This window comes from Helianthus annuus, chromosome 17, assembly GCF_002127325.2.
Source record: "Helianthus annuus cultivar XRQ/B chromosome 17, HanXRQr2.0-SUNRISE, whole genome shotgun sequence".
Taxonomy (NCBI): Eukaryota; Viridiplantae; Streptophyta; class Magnoliopsida; order Asterales; family Asteraceae; genus Helianthus; species Helianthus annuus.
In genome coordinates this window covers 20942258-20959146 of record NC_035449.2, presented here as the reverse complement: position 1 = coordinate 20959146, position 16889 = coordinate 20942258, and the positions used below count along the sequence as shown (strand labels likewise).

Sequence of the window (16889 nt, the reverse complement as noted above, 5' to 3'; positions counted from 1 at the left end):
AGCTTATAAGCTACTTGATCTTGATACATTCGATTTCCTTCGAATGATTCTTTATATATTCCGGGCTTAACTAGCCTGAAAATTTAACAATTTGGCACACCCTTCCTGGGTGATATCTCTTGTTGAACCTTATTCCTTATCAAGAATCTAGGAGGTTCGCTATTTTCCGTAATCCTTGATTCTCTGCCGAATATTGGCTTCTTTCAGATGATTAGGGATTTGTATGATCTTATTTGTTGTTTCCAATGCAACTTTCAGATCCTGAATATTGGGCTTACCAATCTATTGTCCCAACAATAGATGTTTAACATTCTACCTATACAAGGTCTCCAAAGGAGCAGCCTTGATGTTTATATATCAATCATTATAGAAAGCTTATCTTAAGGTAAGATGGTTATTCCAACCACTGCTTAATTAATTTCAGGGAATAGCTAATCCTTGTCATTAGTCGAACAAATCGACGATCCTGGGCAGTTGATGGAATTTCCTGATCGATGCCTATTTTAGGGTTGCGGTAATAATGCATAAGCAGAATGATCCGTCTTACTTAATTAACTATACCGAACTCTCGGAATATTGAGTTAGACTACATGAATCCTCTATTTCAAAACTTACTTAATCAGGGTTTTCGACCCTTTCCAATAATGGTACTAGCTGTCTTGGAGAATTCGTAATAATGATGCAGCCCTAAATGGGATATAAATCTTAACTCTACTCGCCTCTCGGGAGGCAAACAGGGTAGTCCCAGGAGAAGATAATCAAGATACAAGGAGATTACAGAGATTTTCCAAATCTCAGGCTCCTGTTCATCCATCCTTGCTTGTGTAAAATGAGCGACTCATGTACGAGTTCACAAATTTAATTAAAGACACTTACTTGAAAAGAAATTTTCCATTTTATAGATATCCTCTTTGAATACTACTGGTTGACTTTGGTACCATATGATTATTTGAATATCCTTGCGGTTCCATACATTAAACCCCCATACTGATCAGGCATGGAAGCAATCTATGGAACATATTAGGATACACAAATCCTCATATGGCGCTTTCGTCATACCATTCGGTATTCGAAATTAATGGAGATCAAAGGGATATGAATTTTATAGGATGCTGTACTTTATTTGGAGAGAGAGTACATTAGGACTTTATGATTGAAGATTTCTGACAGGAATAGAAGGAATAGTTCCTGTGAATTTTCTACCCGTAGGTTTTACCTTACGCTTAATATATAGGGTTTTATGAAACGTTTTTAAAAGCTTGCTATACCTATCGTGTATGAAGGATTTATTGGTATCCGAACCAAAATAAAAACTCTTAGCATTTAAATTTCTGATAAAAAGTTAGGGAAAGTACCTGAGGCCATTATTTATGAACTAGCTCAGGTATTTAGGCGCTTTCATTCTTAGGCTTTCCTTCTTTAGCCGCATTTCCTTTGACATATTTAGGGCACATGGTCTTGATGTGGCCTTTCTCATTACAGCCGAAGCAGACTGCATTCTCCATGTCCTCGCAGTCCAACGTTTTATGTTCCCCTGATTTGCAGATCCCACAAACCCTTGGTTGTGATTGGGATTTTGGTTCGAACCTGCACTTTCCATAATGGTGTTTCTTGCAGGTCTTGCATACTGGTTTCTGGTTGGACTTTTGTTTGTTCTTCTTCATAGAGCTCTGGGAGTTATTTTCCTCCCCTTTCCTTTTTAGCTCATCTTTTGCAATTGAGGCACGAACAAGATCCTCCTTATGAGTAAGGAAATGTGGTCCTAGATAAAATTTGGATCGAGTAGCCTGGGGTTCCTTGAACTTTTTCATAGCCTTCCCAACAGCTGCGTCTATCATAGTTTGAAGAACACCTTCGGAAATTCTAAGGCTCACAATCGTAGCATCATTGGCATGTGTCGCATCATTCATAACACGATCAATGGCTGTCTTATCTGAGTTTACCATACTCGATATTGGTTCCTAACACCAATAAAACAATTTCTTAGCTGCAATCCAACAACTGCTATTCTTCATCCTGATGGCCTTAATATATATTAACCATGGTATCTATAGACCATACAGGCCAATAAAGTACTAACATTCTTAATGAATGTTATTTAATATATATATATATTCATTATGTTTAGCCTAGGTCACGAAAGACCATCAATGGCATTTAAGGTTTGGACCTACTCCATAATCTTTTTGACAGGGGATCACAATGTCACATTTGTCTTTATTATATTGATGAATTTTGGATAGCTTGAAAGCTTGTCATCAGGGTATTAGAAAAGAGAAGTTCCTAATAGATACAAATATCAATCTAAGATTTGTTGGAGCGTTTTCTTAAGTATCATCGGCAAAATTCCATCTCGCATTAAATGACCGAAGTCCTAAGCAGGCGGAGACAACAGTTCTCAACAATTATTATTCATTATAGAATTATATGTGCCAGTAGTAACTAATTTCTGCATAACTGCTTGATAAGGAAAGGTACCTGCTATATATTTATCATACTGCACCATCTCCTGGGCGTTCATCCTGAAGACTCATGCGTTTGTTCTCTTGGCTTCTTCGGGCTTCTTCTGATTTCTAGGGCAGTTAGTCTTGATATGCCCCTTTTCGTTGCAACCGTAGCAGGTTGCATCCTTCAACTTCTTGCATTCCAAAGTTTTATGTTCTTTAGACTTGCAAATCCCACAAGGTAGAGGCTGAAACTCAAATCTGCATTTACCCAGGTGGTATTTCCTACAGGTTTCGCACCTGGTCTTCTCACCCGACTGCTGGCTGTCTTTCTTAAACCCGAAACTCTTCTTATCCTCAGAGTTCCTCTCTGTCTTCTTATCGGAGCGATGAGAATCCTCATCCTCCCTTTTACGCTTTCCATCTTCAGAGGCTTTGGCTGCCTTGTTTCTGACTATATCAAGTGTAAGAGATAGCGACAGGTCGGCCGCTGACCTGAACGTAGCAGGTCTTGATGCTTTCACACTTGCCTTTATTTCTGGGGCTAGACCCCCAATAAAGCGAGCTATACGCTTTGGTTCCGGCGTGATTAAATAAGGAACCAATCGAGACATAGTATTGAAACTTGTAAGGTATGCTTGACAATCTAAGTTCTCCATGACTAATGTCAAGAATTCAATCTCAATCTTCTCAACTTCATGTTGAGGACAATAATTTTCTTTGATAAGAGCAACGAACTGATCCCAAGTCATGTCGTACAAAGGGATCTTCCCCGTAGCTTGGATCAGTGACCTCCACCAAGCTAGAGCTTCTCCTTTAAAAGATTGTGAAACAAACTTCACAATGTCTTCTTCTGCACATCCACTGATGTCAATAACAGTGTCCATCTCATCGAGCCACGTCATGCAGTCGATGGCTCCTTTTTCTCCTGTAAAGTCCTTGGGCTTGCAGGAGACAAAATATTTATATAAGCATGTCTTAACTGGTGCCTCTTGATAAAGCACCACCTGTCTAGATGGGACACTCTTTTGATTTGACGAGTTACGAACATCGTCTTCCTTTGACTCGTGTGATTTTGAAAGGGGCTTACTACGAGCCACAGATAGAGTCTTAGAGTGAGTATCACTTAATTCATCATACTATCTGTCGAGAGCTTGTGTAACGACATTATCTATTAATGCCCGCAGTTCCACACCAGTTATATTAACTCTGGGAGCATCATTATCCTCCCTTGGATGGCTGTTGACCTCATCCGATCCAGTCATGTACCTTGATTGCTACATACATAATGACAATTATTTACTCAGAGGTTATTTTGGAATCATCATTTTTGACGATTCATCAACCATGGTAATATGAACCATATTGGTTAATTTGTTAGTTATATTTTCATTATAATTTATCCTAGTTATAAAACATTAAGGATATTAAAGTGGCGCAAAAGGCCTAGTCACAAGGACTGTTTTAATTATAAGCCATGATTTCAGAGAATCTAGGCATTAAGGTTTGAACATATTTCATTACCTTTTGTTGACAGAGAGTCAAAGACATCAACTGTATCTTGTCCCTCAGGACGATATGTATGGCCCGTAGGCATTTCATCACTTATGGATGTTTATAATATGATCATCTTCATTTGATGATCTAAGCCATGATTCTAAATTACTAGGCTAGATAAGGGTTTGGAATTTCCCAATGTAAAGATGACAAGTGTAATTTCATCATATTACTGTTGTCAGGAGCGTTAACATGTTTTCGGATGTTAACAAGAATCTGAATCTCTTTTAAACAGGTTTTTCCATCATAGCTAGGTCTTTAATGACATTCAAGCTAGGCTTTACCTCTTTAAGATTCTTTCAATATATATCCTGGTAGATCAATTATGAAAAGGGATAATAATTTGATTTACTTGATATATTATATTCATACGAAATGATAAAAGGAGTATATAATTGCCCTAACGGGACTTGAAAGGGATGATGTTGTCCATGAAGGGACAAAAAGGTAAACATGTCTTCACAAGGATTTATTAAATATATGATCTTCGGCAAAAAGGAGTTTTCACCTTATCTCTGAATGTTTTCTCCCTGGATGCACGTTTTATCCTAGTCGTGGTACGAAGTTCAGCATTTCCAGGCTCCGGATGAGGAGAAATCCTAATACAGCTTATTCGCTTGGCGACGTATCCAATATATAAAAATAATTGGAAGCAATAAATTCCAGATTAGAATCGAGAGTATTCCTATGTTGAGTCTAGACTCAGAAGTTTTTAAGGAATGTGCTACTGTGTCATTGAGATTAAACACAAAAGGCTAGTGTTTAATTCACTCAATGTTGGCTCTGATACCAACCTGTCACACCCCGAATTTCCACGTGTATCACCGGTGGGCCCGGTGGGGAGTATTGTGACGTAATTGATGTCATCATAGTTAACCAACACAATATATAAATGCACAGCGGAAGCAAAAGATAAATATATTACATTCCGAATATAAAGTAATGTCAAAGTATTACAACGGAAAGTAAAGGATCCACAGGCGAATCAAATAAAAGAAAACTGTTCAACAGACTTTAGGCATCTAGAACTTGCAAGATTCCTTATTAACGCCCTGAGCTTCCAGCCAATTACGTTCAGTACCTGTCACTTAACCCTTTTTGGAAAATACGTCAGTTTACACTGGTAAATACAATTAACCGACTCATTTGAAAAGGTTTAATAAAATTGATTTGAATGCACGAGGCACAACATATCTTTTATAACTTGGGACAATTATCTTTATAATCTTGTATACAGATTTACATGTTCGTTGTACGTTCAGGGCCCGATGTAGAAATCGAGTCAAGATTAACAGACACGCCACAAGTATAGGCCCACAAGAGAGTGAGATATCGTTTCCCTTATGCACTGTCAGGGGTATGCCTACACCTCATGCATAAGGCGTGGCCATTTTATAATACAATGATGTCAGGGATATCCGGGACATGGTCATTAACCCCTAAAGGTTTTTATTTCAAACAATACAGATTAAAGCGGGTTACCTCAATAATTTAATCACAATACGACTTAACATTCAATACCCGACCAAGCGGTATTATTATAATACCGTATCCCAAGCCCGTATAGGGAAAATAAGTTAAAAGTATTTACCTGAGCTAGCAAAAGCAATTTAAACTCAGCCGTATATTCTTAATCAGCAAGCGCAAGTACTTCTACTGGGGCTCTCAATCTGGAACGAAGGTTTTATTAACCTATTAGATTCCTAACGGGTCTTTAATTTAGCCTTAGCTTAGACCGGTCAGTTTCAAAGGATAAATACGGTTTAATCGCGTGAAAGGCGAAAACCGGGAATGGAATGTGGTTTGGACCCAACAAGTTTGAAGACTTGTTTTATATGGGTATAATAACCACACTCTGGATTTTGAAGTAAAAATGATAAGGTTTGACCCGTTTCGGCTAGTTTATGTAAGCTAGTTACATAAACCGAACCGTGCGCGCAAAAAGGCGTAACGGGTAACCGTAAGAGTCCTACACAAGTTTCCTAAGTTAATATACTCTAAAGAGGTTGTGGTATCAGTAGGATACCTTCCATAATGCTCGTAATGAGTTTAAATCCAAAATATGCCCCGAAGGGGTATTTCGGTCTTTTTAAAGATTATAAAAGAGATTTCCGAGTTCTACAGGAAATCTGAGTTTTCGGAACAGTTTATAAAGTCCAAAATACTTTATTTATTATTTAAAATTAGTAGCAACTGGAATCGGGTCAAAATACCATGTAGAACTCAAGTTATGTCCGAAAAGGGTATATTCGGTATTTACCGAATCGATGCCATAACCGCAGGTTATGTGCAGGTTAAAAATAATTAAAAATCTTTGAAAATCTCAAAATATTATTTTACATCAGTGTGTAAAAGGTTTGGTGTCGAAATTTGGGTTTAGATAGGCTTTATGCTAATTGCGCCGATTAATTACTAAATTTTCCGTAATTGCGCTATCTAGCATAACTCCTATTCTAGACCTCGGATTGACATGAAATTTTAGGTACATGCTTAGAATTCAGTAACTAAGGTTATTGTCCTTTCACATGTCCAAAATTCTTGTTTTAAAGTAAAAAGGGCGTTATGGTCAACTTTTAGGCGTTTAACGGAAATGTGTAAAAGACTCGGACAAACAACGAACCGGTCACAGAGGGTTGAACCATCATGTAACCTGGTCCTAAGAGAGTCCTAAGGCATATCTAAATCATACCACAACGGGTCAGAACTGAAGTCAAAGCAAAAGTCAAAGCTTTGCGACTTTCGGTTCCGAACCGGGCCAAAATAGTAAATGGTCGGATCAAACAAGCTTAGACTAGTTAATATACTTATTATCATGTTATATGAGTGTTAAAACAGGTTATACGCCTTCTACATTGCTACTTATGCGCTAAATCGAAAATTAAGCTTCTGTTGACTTTTTATAAACAACTTTGACCCGACATTTGACCTAGTTAGAATGGGAATCAGAGGGTGCCCTTTTAAGGGTTTAAAGCCCACATGATTACCAACTTATAACCACCTTCGATTTGATCAATCGCTGGACCAATAGTGATTAATCATTAAGTCAACCGTTACTTACGACGGTTTGACTTCTAAGCTAAAACTAAGCGAAAACTCAATAAGGAAAGGTCAAGCATACTTACAAAGGTCCTATGCACGAGTAGGGAAGCTTAGAAGGAGGTATTGAGCTCCAGAAATGATCAGATGGTGAAGGAATGAATGAATGATCAAAGTGTGCAACAATGGCCTTTATATAGTGCCTTAATCACCTTAGATCATTGACAAATCATGCTGGCAATGGCCATGGATGATTAACAAGTGTCCCTAAATGTCTAGGGGTTGTTTAGGCAGCTCTTGGGAGTGTTTAAAGGCAACATAAGTCGGTTACATGGGCTGAACAGGCAAAAGAAACAAGTTTCTGCATCTGGGCAAGCCAGGCGGCCCGCGTAAGATTCTCACCAGGCTTACGCGCCCCGCGTGGGTCTTCTGATCTGATTTCCAAACTTTTCACTATTTGCAGGTTGGCTCTTGGCTCTTCGAAAGGTTAACTTAACTTATCTCTTGCACTTTGACCCCTTCCAAATTACCTACAAGGGCCCCTAGACTTTTACCCATCAAGTTAAGTCCTTGTTTACCTTGTTATTACCCGAAAAAGTCATAACTTTCAACGTTGACGCTTTTAACCCCTCATGTACGAAATCGATCATAACTTTCTCATTTTACAACGGAACTTTATGAAATTTTAATCACTTATTCTAGTGAGCATAATTTACCTTTACAAAGCTTCGGGTTTGCTAAAAGGTCACTCAGAGGTATAACTTAAACATGTTGACACATTTAACCCCTGTAGTTTGTAATTTCTCACTTTCTTTCACAATGAGCTTCGTATGATCCATGAATCATTCGTTTAAGGGTATAAATATCATGTAGGGATATTATAGGGCATATCTATCCATTGTTGACATTTTGAACCCTTGAATTCTCATACTTTCTATGTTTGTCAACTTTAGTCCCTCTATCGTATTTATTAACACGTTCAAGCTTATGACACGTGTCAATACATTATAGGACGCAAATTTTCGAGGTGTTACACTTTTAGTGATAAATAAATAACCCCACCCTATACTCCCTCTATCTCTCTCTCTCTCTCTCTCTCTCACTCGCTACTATCTTCATCTCTATCTCTATCTCTATCTCCATCTCACTCTCTTATGAACCAGACCTTTGTATCGTCGATTACACAAACCCCTGAAGATGAAATCATGGGGCTTGTATCTCTAATGTTTAGCAAAACCCCAACCCTCTCCCTCTAAAGATTGACAAAAAAAAAACTTGAGGTACACTGGTATACCCGAAACATTCTGAACGGGTATACCCGAAATCTGTCAGGTATGGAGACTTGGTATTTGATTGAAAAAAAGTACTTGACGAGTATTAGATTAGGTATACAAGAACCGATTACCAGAAACTATATACATGTTTACCCGAATCATACACCCGCAATTTTTTAATTTTATTTTCCATTAACTTTTCTTCAGTAAGGTTTTGATTCTAGTCTATAATCTATAATAAAAGAAACATGTTTTGAGACACTTGTCATTCTCTCATTTAATTGATTAAAATTATTAATAATACTAATAATAATAATATCTAATCTAAATTAATACAAATTCTTATTATTAATAATATTTAATCAAATCTAAAATCTAATCTAATACAAATTTTTATTATCAATAATATTTAATCAAATCTAATAAGGATTGATTGATTGGTCCAAACCGTTTCCACCGCCAATATCTTTCAATCATATATTCAACTTCTTTCAACATATATATATATATATATATATATATATATATATATATATATGATAAGGTTATTAGATTCTTACTCTACATCTTCTTTATCTACAATTTTCATTTTTTAGCAACTGATTCTACAATTAATATAAATCAAAAAGTCACAACTCATGACCCTTTAATTGTCTGCAACCGCAACGTGAATTTACAAACCATCACATCGGTACATTTTACATTTTGTGATTTTGTAGTGCGAAATATATGGATTATTGTTAGGTTTAAATTGGAGGAATTAGTGATTGTTTTGTGTGGATCGTTGTTTTGAATGCTGATGAGTTTTGATTTTTTTTATTTTGTGCAACTATGAGTTTTTTATTTGTGTGTGGGGGGTTTTTTAAAATATAATTTTTTTTTATTATTTGGTAAACAATATTAAATTTATTCAACCCGTGTAATACAATGGTTTTAATGATATAATTTTTTTATTATTTGGTAAACAATATTAAATTTATTCAACCCGTGTAATACAATGGTTTTAAAGATATAATTTTTTATTATTTGGTATATAATATTACATTTATTCAACCCCTACAATACATATGGTTCTTATAGATATAACTTATTTTATTATTTAATATATAAAATTACATTTCTTCAACCCGTGCAATAAAGGAGGCTTTTAAAAAGATAGTGTTTTATTATTTGGTATATAAAATTTATTTATTTAACCCGTGTAATACACGGGGTTATAACCTAGTACTTTATTATAAAAAAATAAAAACTTTTCTTTGTGATATATATTTTGAAGAGACTATTTATATTTTTATGCTGTGAAATACGTAATTATCATTTGAGATTTTGAAACTAACGGATTGAGTTGATATGGAGTTGGTAAGACTCGTACCGACTTAATTTTAGATGTATAAACATGACTAATGTATTCGTATTTTAGGTGTATAAATTTGTTACATTGGAAACAAATTGCCAAATACATGCAATGTTTTAAAAACCGGTATTTTAATTGTATCGGGTTAGACTCAGAAATAGTTCAACCGGTTGAACCGGATTGTACCGGACGGTTTAACCGTGTTAACTAATTAACTCTATAAATTCATAAAATGTAATTTAAACTCAAAAAATAATCCAAAACTACATCATTCCATAATAAAAAAAAATATATTCCAAAAGTTAATCCATAATCAAAAAATTATCCAAAAGTTCATAATTAAATACCCATTATAGAGCAATTAGCAAACACTATAACAATTAACAACATGAATGATTGAACAAAAGTCAAAAGAACGTAAACGTGGATGAACGGTTGAATAATTTAATTTGAAAAACCCAATGATTTTCTATCTTTGAGTGTGGAAGAAATTTGATCGAGCGGATTGTCAATTGTGAGCGCTAAGTTTTACACTTTAAATAAAAAGGTAAATAGTCAACTTTTTTAGGCACCTAAAAATTAAAATAGATACAAAAATTGCAACTGTACCTAAAAAATGCAACATTTAAAAGTTTCAAACCATATTTTGTACACACCATTATGATACATGTATACATGTAAATTAAAGGAATTCATATCAATATTACATGACCAAATTGGATTTTAATAATCGTATATTTTGTCGGTTGATCAATCATAATCTCAACTGAGGTGCTAGTCTCTACTTTCCAACTATTTTTTTTTTCAATGAAACCTCCGATAAAAAAATTGATATCTATGTTATGATTTATCTTCTATCTTTTTAAAATATAAGTTAATCTTCTTGGTGAATTGTATCTGAAATTAAAAAATATATATAAAATTCAAGATTAACAACATAACAAATACGTTACCTGTCGAAATGAGGGAGTTGTTGCCTTGTTGGATTTTGCTTTGGTGGCTGGGGGAATCTAAGTAGAACAAAGTCAACAGGTTTTCCAAGGTTATGTAAATATCATATTGCATCATGTGCCTTCCTAATAATTTTGAATCTTTTCGTCGGCCCGACTTCAGATTGCATCAGCCACCCCCATTATTTATATAAACTACTAGTTGACTTTCCCAACTGTCAACTTCCCAAATTCGATCAATCTATCTGTTCCAAATCACTATATATACTCCCACACACTCCACTCTCTTCATCATCTCAAACCAACTTACACAAAACAACCAAAAAACAATCTTAAATTCTCCATCAATGGCTGCTTTTACCACCTTCTCTTTTCTCCTTCTTATCATCATCTTTGTATACCGAAACTCGAAACGACGAACCAACAAGGTTAAACTACCTTGTGGAGACATGGGTCTCCCTTGGATCGGAGAAACAGTCGAGTTTTACAAAGCGCAACGTTCGAACCAACTGTTTGAGGAATTTTTCCAGCCGAGAATGAAGAAGCATGGAAACATCTTCAAAACAAAACTGATGGGGTCACCGACAGTGGTGGTAAATGGGGCTGCAGCAAACAAGTTCTTCATGTCCAACGAGTTTAAACTAGTGGTAAGCTCGTGGCCCACTTCATCTGTAGAATTAATGGGAAAGAATTCCATCATGGAGAAACAAGGAGACTCGCACCGCTGTCTTCACGGTATCGTCACTTCCACTCTCAGCGTTTCTGGACTCACTGCCATGGTCCCAAGAATGTGTAGTTCGATTGAGAACCACATGCAGAAGAACTGGCTAGACCGTGAAGAAATCAGTCTGTATCGGTCAACTAAAATGCTGACCTTCACCATTGTTCTTGAATGCTTGTTTGGGATAGGGATTGTGCCGGAGACCATGTTCGGTGTATTCGAACGGGTGTTGGAAGGTGTTTTGTCTCCGCCAGTGAACGTTCCTGGGACGAAGTTCGCGAGGGCGAAGAAAGCGAGAGCGGAGATAGAGAAGGTGTTGGTTGATGAGATTAGAAGGAAGAGAGAGGCTATGGAAGGTGGGGGAGAGGAAGAAGACGGCAAGTTGTTTTCTAAACTGGTTGCTGCTTCTATTAGAGGTGAGATTACAGAAGAGGAGGTTGTGGATAATGTGGTTTTGTTAGTGTTTGCCGCTCATGATACGACGTCGTATGCGATTACAATGACGTTTAAGATGCTTGCAAACCATCCAGACTGTTACTCGCTTCTACTGAAAGGTAACCACTACTTGTGTGTATATATATAATTAATTACCATTTTTTTATTCTACAAAGTTGGTTTTATCAATTAGTGATGAACTAATGATGATCTTTAACTTCAGAGCATGAAGAGATTGCTAGCAACAAAAGGGCAGGTGAATCGTTGACTTTTGAAGATGTGAAGAAGATGGAGTACACGTGGCAAGTAGCACGTGAGACCATGCGACTATGTCCTCCAATATTTGGATCCTTCAGAAAAACAATAACTGACATTAATTTTGAAGGAGTTACCATCCCCAAAGGCTGGAAGGTGTTGTGGACGACATATGGAACACACTATGATGAAAAGTATTTTCCAGATCCGATGAGGTTTAACCCGAGTAGGTTTGCGGATCCGGTTCAAGCTTATGCGTTTATACCGTTTGGTGGCGGGCCAAGGCTGTGTGCAGGCTTCCAACTCGCAAAGCTGAATATTCTAGTGTTGGTGCATTATGTTGTTACACGATATAACTGGTCGTTGGTATACCCTGATGAGCCTATTCTCATGGATCCGCTCCCGTTTCCTTCCAAAGGGATGCCTATAAAGATTTCACCAAAATCTGACCATAACTAGCTAGCTTGAATACTCATTGTACATGTCAACCACTATTTAGTTGTATGTTATGATTTTATTTTTGTAATTTCCGCTACACGATGAATTTAAATTCGAAATGATCAGTCTTTCTACATAATAATCTTAACACTTTAGGTTTCCGACCAATCGATGTGACCAAAATCTCGATCATATGTTACTTTTGTAAAGATTTCCTCATGTCTAACACCATGTAAGACCGACCGTCTATAATAAATACACCTAAAAACCTTTCTAATAAGTTGTCATATTAGAAAAATCATTATTTTTTTAAATACTTAAAACCCACCCAATGAAAAAAACCCAAAAACTTTTTAATGTCTTCACCATCTTTTTATTTTTAATCACTCATTTATTTCTAGTTTACGTATAAAAAAGTACATGCTCGAATAGTGCCACCACAATCTGTTTTTTTTTTTTTCTATTTCTTGGCCAACAACACTTCAAAAACAGTGCCAAAACAAGCTCCATGTGACATTTTTTTAGGCTAAAAGGGAGAAAAAATGGCTTATTGGGCCATGCTCAAATAGGATAAAGAATAAAATAAAAGTGATTTTGATTTACAAAGATTTTTGTTGGTTAATTGAGATGCTCTTGTTCCCAATTATCAAGTCTAACTAGCCCACCATTGATATGAGTCAAAGATGGAATGCAAAGCAGATGAGACAGTTTGTCGCCTTCATTAGACAATCGAATAACAAATAGTTGTAGAATTTCATTCACTTGGGAATATTAGAAAGCAGAATTCTAAAATACTTTAATAAAAGTAAAATGATATTTGAGAAAAATTATTCACATCCAAGTTTTTTTTATGTAAGACGAATAGGTGTTAGAAAAAATATTTAAAACGATTGGTTCTTTTTTTTGTGTGTATGTGGTCAGTGGTAACATGATGGCTTTGGAGTTCATAACTTCAAATTCAATTCAAAACTCTAAAACTTAAAAAGGTTGAGTTTACAGTCCCTAATTGTGAATTCTATTTTCCTGAAGTCAATTATTTTTTTACTTTTTATTTACCATAAAACTTAGTTATCTCTAATACTTTATAATATTAAAAAAATCTAAAATTACTTCGTATTATTTATATCATTATTTTTTATTAGTTTTTTAGAACAACTCACACTTTTAGTTCTACTAAATTACACCTATGTGTCAATCGCCAAGATTGAACTTCATCACTTGAAAAGACAAAGCCTTATCAAACACCTTGATACTACTAGACCAAAATCCGGTTAAATAACCAGACTTCATTTCTTCTTCAATTGGCTCTCTTCAAAATATAATACAATTGTTACATAAATATATTAACCGTCCTTAAAAGACATGGTGTGGTGGACTGGTGGTAAGGTATATAGAGGGTTAAAATGCTGCAAGGTGTAGTATATGTGTACAATATGAGTAGATTAGGAGCCGTTCTAGAAAAAGAAAAAAAAACATAATTAAATTAAGCCACTTGTAGTGTGGCCACTTGTAGTATGAATCTTTTAGTCGGCCCGACTTGAAGATTACATCCGCCACCCATTGCATGCAACACAACTGGTTCTATATAAACAATTAGTTGACTCTTTACAACTAGACTTGTTATTTCTTAATTAATATCATCCCAACAAATTAGTAACCCTTTGCTTTGCTTTGCATGCCTCTATATAAACTCATCAATCACATATCTCTTACCTTTAAAAATTAAAACCCACAATGGTTTCTTTCATCTTTTCTCTCTTACCTCTATTCTTCTTTATCATGTTCCTCATTTACAAAACATGGAATCAAGCAAAACACTACACTAAAATACCCTCGGGCCGAATGGGCCTCCCTTGGATCGGAGAAACGATTGGTTTTTACCGAGCTCAACGTTCAAATCAACTGTTTGAAAACTTTTTCCAGCCGAGAATCAACAAGCATGGGAAAATCTTTAAAACAAAGCTGATGGGATCGCCCACAGTGGTGGTAAACGGGGCTGCAGCGAATAAGTTCTTCATGTCGAACGAGTTTAAACTGGTGATAAGCTCATGGCCCACTTCATCTGTAGAGTTGATGGGTAAGAATTCCATCATGGAGAAACAAGGAGACTCACACCGTTGCCTTCGTGGTATCATCGCTTCCACGCTTTCACCAACTGGGCTGCCAACAATGGTGCCAAGAATGTGTAGATTGATTCGGAAACACCTGATGAAAAACTGGGGACAACGCGATGAAATGATTAGTCTACATCGGTCTACAAAAGTACTTACTTTTGCCATTGTTCTTGAATGCTTGTTTGGGATCAGGATTGATGCGGATACAATGTTTGGAGTGTTTGAGAATGTTTTAGAAGGTGTTATGGCTGCTCCGATTAATCTCCCCGGGACAAAGTTCTCGAGTGCTAAGAAAGCAAGAGCCAAGATACAAAAGGCGTTGGTCGATGAGGTACAAAAGAAGAAGGAAGCAATGGAAGCTGGCGGCAGAGATGAAGACGACGCGATGCTGCTTTCTAATTTGGTGGCTGCTTTGATCAGAGGTGAAGTTACAGAAGATGAAGTTGTTGATAATATAGTTTTGTTAGTTTTCGCCGCTCATGATACAACTTCTTACGCGATCACGATGATGTTTAAGATGCTTGCTAACCACCCTGACTGCTACACTCTTCTTCTTAAAGGTATCAACTATAGTTTATATACATATATCATGTTTTCTGGTTTTATGATCTTATGTTCTTAACTGACTAACAGAACATGAAGACATTGCGATAACCAAAAGACGAGAAGAAGATTTGACGCTTGAAGATGTGAAGAAAATGGAGTACACGTGGCAAGTGGCTCGCGAGACAATGCGATTGTGCCCTCCGATATTCGGGTCGTTTAGAAAAGCTACAGCTGATATTGAATTTGAAGGGTTTATTATTCCTAAAGGGTGGAAGGTGCTTTGGACTGCATATGGAACACATTATAATGAAGAATATTTTCCGGATCCAATGAGTTTTAACCCAAGTAGGTTTGCGGATCCGGTTCAAGCTTATGCTTTTATACCATTTGGTGGCGGGCCACGGCTCTGCGCAGGGTATCAGCTAGCAAAGCTTAATATTCTTGTATTTATGCATTATGTCGTTACACGATATGACTGGTCGTTAGTGTACCCTGATGAGCCAGTAGTCATGGACCCGCTCCCGTTTCCTTCTAAAGGCATGCCTATAAAAATTTCTCCTAAACACGGTTACTAATTCCATCTATAGTGTTTATTCGTCACAAGTCACCGATCACAGATCGAGCACGCTGCTGCCTGCTGATCATGAGGCTAGGCAGAATATGTTATCAAAGCATGTAGGCTGATAGAGAACATGTGCTTTCTAACTACTTTTCAGAGTTTTATTCTCTCATCTCTTTATATATAAGCATAGATTTGGAATTTTATCGTTCACAGATTTGTTCTTTAATTCCCATATATACTTTCCACATGTATGTATGCATTAATTAATATATCACAAATATGACAATTGGTCTAGTATCAAACACTAGGACAATGGATCTCTATGCAAGTGAAGCTTTGTAACTACATGAATATTTAATATTGATTGTAACCAAATGACATGTGATCTAGATCAAGTTACGACTATCCAAATCCGCAACTGGATCCACAAATGTTGAGAGATTTGACCATTACATCTCTCGATCAAGAAGGAACTGGGGTCCTGTACCCGGAGTCTATTTATATGTAATATATGTTACCAAAAGTCGATTGAGCTCGCAGGTTTTCAAATGATAACGCTATAAAAATTAGTGGAGAGTAAAAATTCAAAACTGATACAAACAGAGTAGTTAAACCCGCCTTCCCTCAATTCAAGGACAAAGGTTTAGCGTTCGAACCCTACTCGAAACACTTTTTTGTTTTTTTTTATTTTTTAATTTATTTGGAGTGTAGGTCGCCTAAGTCGACTAGGCCTTTTCTTTGTGTACCAAGCTTTTTTCGGGTGGAAACATCTACACCCGCTCACTAAGCTCCTAGGAAATGCTGCTTCTCACAACATCCTCTCTCTTACTGAAAAACTAAAATTTATCCTCGGCTTGCTGCTGAAACAGTCCTCCTACCGCTACCAACCGATAGCCAACGGTCCAATAGTCCAACAGCCTCGTAAAGTCTACTGAGCTTTTCATTAAAATATATTCTATAGTTACAAGATGTTTGTTAAGTTGTATTCCCTCCTAAGCGGTGAAAGTTCAAGCCCGCTATTGGCAAATTAAAGTTTTAAGGGTATTTAGTTTGCCGTTCAAAGAAAGTCGCAAGTATATATATGGCGTTGTAACTTTATTATATGACCCGACTCGTATTGGAAATTTTGCAACTCAAGTTAATAGATATCCAAAGAACAAAAACCGAGTACCCATAGAAAAAGTTCATGAGTCCACATGTGAT

The 16889-nt window shown here is 36.4% G+C and overlaps 2 protein-coding genes across 2 annotated transcripts; both read left to right on the top strand.

Moving 5' to 3' along the window:
- The first annotated feature begins 10962 nt into the window (after positions 1-10962).
- Positions 10963-12543, top strand: LOC118488802 (taxadiene 5-alpha hydroxylase-like). The gene is made up of 2 exons (XM_035986165.1): positions 10963-11890; positions 11995-12543. The coding sequence occupies exons 1-2, from the start codon at positions 10963-10965 to the stop codon at positions 12483-12485; spliced, it is 1419 nt and encodes a 472-aa protein (XP_035842058.1). The 3' UTR covers positions 12486-12543.
- Positions 12544-14111: 1568 nt separating this feature from the next.
- On the top strand, positions 14112-15950 carry LOC110925911 (taxadiene 5-alpha hydroxylase). Its single transcript, XM_022169709.2, has 2 exons — positions 14112-15138; positions 15212-15950. The coding sequence occupies exons 1-2, from the start codon at positions 14199-14201 to the stop codon at positions 15697-15699; spliced, it is 1428 nt and encodes a 475-aa protein (XP_022025401.2). The 5' UTR covers positions 14112-14198; the 3' UTR covers positions 15700-15950.
- Positions 15951-16889: the final 939 nt, after the last annotated feature.